Raw genomic sequence first — 6,190 nt, 5'->3', positions numbered from 1 at the left:
GGAAAAAATAACATTACAAAAAAAAAAAACAAACCCCAAATCTATATTATCTGTGTGCTAGGGGTGAGCAGACTTTATTCCCCAAACCACTAATTTTAGCTAGAATTTTCAATTTCACTAGATCGCAACATAGATCAAACACTCTTGGTACACCAAAAATTAAAAGGAATATGCCAAAGGCAATTTACGAAAGTCTAAAACCCATTTTTAAAAGGTACTTTAATTTGTTCATTTGTACCTGTAATGACGACTGCAGCTTTAACATTAAAAAGTCAGTACTTTTTTCTTCAAATGGAAATCATCTGTGACATGTACAACTATTACAGTGTTTTAATATTTATATGTGTGTATATATATATTTTTAAAGACACCAATGTTTCATTCCTATTAAGCAATAGGTCAGGTTTGGCGAATTCCTGTGAAGAAAGTCACAGCATGTCTTCTCCCCTCAGAAACTGGCATCTCAAATAGTAACATTAAAATTGACAATAGTTTTTCACACAACTATGTCCAAGCAGTCTGTTAATTTCATTTTCTGAAATGCTACATTTGAGACCAAAAGAAAAACAAAATAACTAAAGTTTCAACAAACATGTAAGTGATGACTAGAAATATGCCACAAAATTATTTTTACAATACATTTCTGCAGAAATAATCCCTAGGTGAAGCTTTTTTTTTTATACACATATACAAAATTTAGACAGCAATATACACATAATCACAGTGAAGATGCTGGCAAGTTCACCAATTCGTAGTGTAAATACAAAATGCAAAGCAGCCTTCAAAGAGAACAATGCTACACAGCAAGCATAGCTAGCTTGTTAAATAGCAAACATCAAAAGTTCCCTGCAAAAGGGATGCAGTGCAAGAGAAGCAGCATGCACTTTGATACAAATAGCAGTTTATGGCTAATGGTTGACATAACTGTGGTAACAGTGACTCTTGAGTGGCTGTGCATAGTTAAACTCCTATGTCATCTGTTTTCCTTTATACCATTCCACAAACTCATCCAACAACACTGGCCCTGTAGAGAGATCAAATAACTGTATTTTACAAAATTTTGTAAAAAGACACTGAATGATTAAGCTCAGAGAAATAAATTATTTTAGAACACCAACATATGGTAGTACTTACAGGCTCCATCTTCATCATAGTTACTGAGGTCAAGGTTAATTGTTCTGCTGAATTCAAGAACGTTACACCATTGGTCCTTATTGATAACTTTGTATTTTGATTGCTGCTTAAGGCAAGAACAGTAGTTACTAAAATATATTTTCAACTCCCTCAAATTCAGATTTTCTTACAGAAAATTTAAACCTTGTGATGAATTATTATTTTAATCTGTATGCCATCTAAAACTGAACAGGATTAAAGAAACCACTAAGTAGTCAAACAGGTGTTGAATAATTCATTATTCTGATTAAGACATCTTTTAGCAGACAAACATACAGCAATAAAATGAAAGTCCAAAAACAAATCAAAGACATGCTATACTTTGTCCTGCATTAAATAAACCTTAACAGCATAGGGATTTGGGGAAAAGGAAGAAAGGAAAGATAACCAGTTACAAGTGCTGCTTTGGGGGTCAGTATATTCTAAATCAGAACAAAAAATTCTTAGCTGTTCATTCTACTTCTAGTTAAAGTATCAGAGAAGACAGATGAAAAAAAAAAAAATTCTGTTTCAAACTTCATACCTCTAGAAACTGGTGAAATACTGGAAAAAGGGACCATGTTTTTCCTAAAAGAAGGCCCAACATACACTTAGCAGTATTGATATCTAGGCTGCGCTGGTCCTTTTCCTGCATAAAAAGGAAAAGGTCAAAAAGGAAAAAAGAGCATGATTTCAGGATTTTTCACTTCCCCCACTGCCTGTACTACAGCTCACCCACAAATAAAATAAATTAACAAATAAATAATAAATAGCAGTATCTAACAGTGGTTTTTAATAAAAAACAACTTTCTAGTAAAATTTCCTTCCTCATAGCTAAGAGCTTGCTATACAGAGATGCTGCTTTCTATAGACTTTCCCAAAAAACTGTCACCACTATTACAGATGAGGCATACACTCTTTGTGACTTCAGATCTTTCTAGAAAGCAATGGCCTTTAGACCCATACCCATGTTTGCACGTATGCCTCTGCATAGCCATACGTCTCTTAAAATAGTACCACTGCACATATTTCCTGCGGTATTATTACAACTACATGAACTGTCAGTAGATAGTTAAGTAGCTATCAAGTAACACTGACTATGCGAGAGTGAGCCAAGGAGGTTCTTTGTGCTGCTATTCTACTGTTTACATGAAATTCAGATTAAATTAATTATCAAGTGAGCAGAGGGAACATAATACACTAGGCACTTGAAGACCCCTTTCAGAACTGTCCCAGTTTTAGTTCAATGTAGCAGTAGTATATTAAGGCATAAGGAGTGATTTTTTTGTTTCTGCTAAGAAAAGGAAGCATCATCTGTACCCAGCAGATTCATTACATCTCATCAGTCGGAAAGTTAATATATTTGATAACACAACTTCTGAACACCTCAAAAGTAACATGTGTACATGTAAGATTCCATTTTGTTATTTTAAGTAGCTTATCCATCTCCATTTGTTGTCTTGAAATTGAACAAATTTTGGTGACAGATGGGACGTAAAACCCCACCCTTTTATGCCTTGGTGATAGCATTAAGCTAGAAATTCAGAAATTAATGAAATCACAAGAAATAAAGTTCTGTATTAGCTACTGTAGACCTTGATCTCTCTACATGTACTCAGGATTGCAGGCTGCAAAGTTTAAATTAAGAAAAACCAGGGATATAGGGATATCCAGGATACAGGGAGTGCCTAACAGAACAGTGCAAGACAGCTACCCAAGACAAAAGGAATTGAGCCCTATGCCTCACCTGTACCAGTGCAGTTGTATGTATTACAGAATGCACATCTTTATTAAAAAACCAAGCTCAAAACATAACTGAATTGTCTTCTATTATGTAGGAAGGATGTGGTAGAGCGAGATCCCAGTTCTCAGACAACAACTGAATGCCTTAGCCACAAGGTTATCCTCTCTTCTTGAAACCCATTTTGTACAAAATACAACTCAGTTCTAAAATTGTGTAGACAGAATTGAATGCAGATTTATTTTGGAAGGAAAGTGTGGAGGCCAGCAACTCTGAAAATATCAGAAGCTGTTTTACATTCTGGTCACTAAATCCAAGAGGGACTTCACTCAATCTGGTCTAGAGGAAAAAAGTAAATTCCAGGATGAACAAAGCTTTTCCATTAGTATAAAGATGAAACACGAACCTGCAAAGGCGTTTCTGTATTAATATGATACAATTCTTTCACTTATTTGCAACATCAAACAGTTCTAAAAACTAATCCTCTTTCCAAAACCCATTTACACCTGTCACAAATACCTTTAAGCAGAAATCATACTGCTGTGAGAATACATTTTATTTTCCATAGTGTTTATACTCTGAATTCTTCCCACACAATCAAGTGTTAATGAAATCAGGCTCTGTTGCCTTTACTTTGGCCATGCTGTTTTTACATGCCTTACATTAAGTTTCCACATTTTCCCTCTCCAACTACTGTTCAGAACAAATTGTTCAGATAAGCCCTTTATACCCACCTCCAACTGCCTAATTGCACATCTGCCATGACAGATGCTCCAATTTAATTCCTTAACATACATTCCAGATACTTACATTCTCTCTCTTGGATACAGTGGAAAGAATATATTGACAAACTGACAAATTTCAGTATTTGTTTTACGTTTATGATAGACAGTCTTCCTGAGATTTTTTCCCCCCCCAGTATTTCAGATAAAAGACCTATTTAAGCCATGAAATACATGCATCTGTATGTTCTCAAACTTGGCAATGACAATGGCCAACAGGGAGTGAAGAATGTATTTGTGCTTAATACCAACATAGGGTGTCTTAAATTATTTCCTCAAATCCATGCTGACTTAAGTCATGCATGCCACATAAAACCTCGATGATACTTATTTTTATTGACAAACTAACCCTTAAATACAAAAATCACAACAGATGCTTTCAAAAATTCTCTCTTAAAACTTCAGAAGTTCAGACAAGTGTTTTTTGCCATGGAGCACTTCCCCGGAATGATTACGCTTAGGATGGAGATTACACAATCTTCTGTCTCAAAAACCAAAACTGTTCCCATCATCTTTTTTCTATCAATCACTTCAATTATGCTGATAGAAATTATGTACGGATTCATCTGCCGTATCTAGATAAATATATCAGCCTTTGTCAGCATTAATTTCTGTTCTTACTGGATGCCATTCTCCTATAGACATCCCCTGGCTCCACAGTATTAGAAGTTGAATAATTCTATTAATCTAATATTGTTTTGACAATTCCCCTGTTGATATGCCTTTGACTTGCAGTTCTACAATCTGGGTTTTTGTTGTCACAAATGATGTCACAGCATCTGTGACTCAATGTTTAAATTATTTTTCAAGACCACTGTTTGTCACATCAATTTGGTACCTCTTGAAAAAACTCCACCTACTACGCTCTTTTTAAGTTTCTGCACTTACTTTTGACAGGCCATCAGCTGGCACAGATTTGACACTAGTAAAATATTTTTTAATCTATGTCAAATATTTCATCAGTATCTTGAACTTCTTTGCCAATGTTAGTAATTTCTAGCCTTTACATTTTACTTTGAGCAAAACTGGCAGAATAGATCTTCACACAGCAAAGGAGGAATCGATATGTTGATATGGCTTTTTTTCCTCTCATACTAATACCATGCATTCTGTCATATTCAGCTGTAGGTTTCCTTGGTTAAAAGTGAACTACCATGAATCTCTGCATGCTGAATGCAGAAAGCACTGATGTACCACAAATCTGAGTTACTTATGACAGACTTGACTATCAGAATTGCTATCAGTTTGTCCTGGTTTCAGCTGAGATAGAGTTAATTTTCTGTGTAGTGGCTGGTATGGGGCTATGTTTTGGATTTGTGCTGAAAACAGTGTTGATAATACAGAGATGGTTTAGTTGTTGCTGCACTAGGCAAGGACTTTTCAGCTTCCCATGCTCTGCCAGGTACACAAAAAGTTGGAGGGGACACAGCCAGGATAGTTGATCCAAACTGACCAGAGGGCTATTCCATTCCATATGACGTCATGCTCAGTATATAAAGCTGGGGAAGAAGGAAAGGGGGGGGGGATGTTCAGAGTGATGGCATTTGTCTTCCCAAGTAAGCGTTACGCATGATGGAGCCCTGCTTTCCTGGAGATGGCTGAACACCTGCCTGCCCATGGGAAGTAGTGAATGAATTCCTTGCTTTGCTTTGCTTGTGTGCACGGCTTTTGCTTTACCTATTAAACTGTCTTTATCTCAACCCACGAGTTTTCTCACTTCTACTCTTCTGATTCTCTCCCCCATCCCACTGGGGGGGGAGTGAGCAAGCAGCTGTGTGGGGCTTAGTTGCCCGGCTGGGGTTAAACCACAACAGTCTTTTTTGGCGCCCAACATGGGGCTCGAAGGGTTCGAGATAATGACAGATTTGATCGGAATATGCTAGACTGAATTTATAGCTGTTATTGCTGTTTAGCTATTAATTGGCAGGCTTCTGTGCTTGCCATGGGGCTTGCTTGCCTTACTGTATATTAGAGTCTAGTGCTTGTTAGTGGCTGCTTTTTTGCTTTTGCTCCTTGCCGTGCTGCTGATCATCTTACTCTGCTGTGCCTGGAAACATTTTGATAACACCAATGGCGATGTGCCTGGGCTGGCAGATGCCCAGGGCATCACTGCTGTTTCTGTGCTGCTGTACTGGACAGGCTGGAACTCCAGTGTGAACTTGAGTCGAAGGGACTGTGACCTGTGGATGAGTCCACATGGGAGCAGGACACCCCGAAGCATCTGTGCCCATGGATAAGCCCATGCCAGAGCAGGTATATCTTGAAACACCTGTGGCCATGGTTATGTCTGTGCCACAGCAGGTATACCTCTGAAGGGATTGTGGCCCAAGGATAAGTCCACGCTGGAGAAGGTACACCTCGAAGCATCTGTGGCTGTGGATGAAGTCCATGCTGCAGCAGGTACACCTCGAAGCATCTGTGGCTGTGCATGAGGGCTTGCTGGAGCACCTCAAAGTGTGTGGCCATGGATAAGCCCAGGACAGAGCACGTAGAGCCCTGGAGGGACTGCAGCTGT

At 38.1% G+C, this 6,190-nt stretch overlaps 1 protein-coding gene across 5 annotated transcripts in view; it reads right to left on the bottom strand.

Annotated features, from left to right (window-relative positions):
* Positions 1 to 200: 200 nt before the first annotated feature.
* The window catches only part of DCUN1D4 (defective in cullin neddylation 1 domain containing 4), a 40,430-nt gene continuing 34,440 nt past the window's right edge, over positions 201 to 6,190 (bottom strand). For 3 of the 5 annotated variants that reach the window (XM_072862082.1, XM_072862080.1, XM_072862083.1), the window contains 3 exons: positions 1,697 to 1,801; positions 1,135 to 1,240; positions 201 to 1,024 (listed from right to left, as the gene is read on the bottom strand). In XM_072862082.1, coding sequence (XP_072718183.1) covers positions 969 to 1,024; positions 1,135 to 1,240; positions 1,697 to 1,801 — 267 coding nt within the window. In that variant the 3' untranslated portion in view covers positions 201 to 968. The remainder of the gene's footprint in view (positions 1,025 to 1,134; positions 1,241 to 1,696; positions 1,802 to 6,190) is intronic. The other 2 variants (XM_072862081.1, XM_072862084.1) reach the window with 1 other exon arrangement.

The sequence above is a fragment of the Ciconia boyciana genome, chromosome 5 (assembly GCF_034638445.1).
Source record: "Ciconia boyciana chromosome 5, ASM3463844v1, whole genome shotgun sequence".
Classification (NCBI taxonomy): domain Eukaryota; kingdom Metazoa; phylum Chordata; class Aves; order Ciconiiformes; family Ciconiidae; genus Ciconia; species Ciconia boyciana.
Note: the sequence above shows the minus strand (reverse complement) of the source record. Positions and strands in the feature narration are given on the sequence as shown.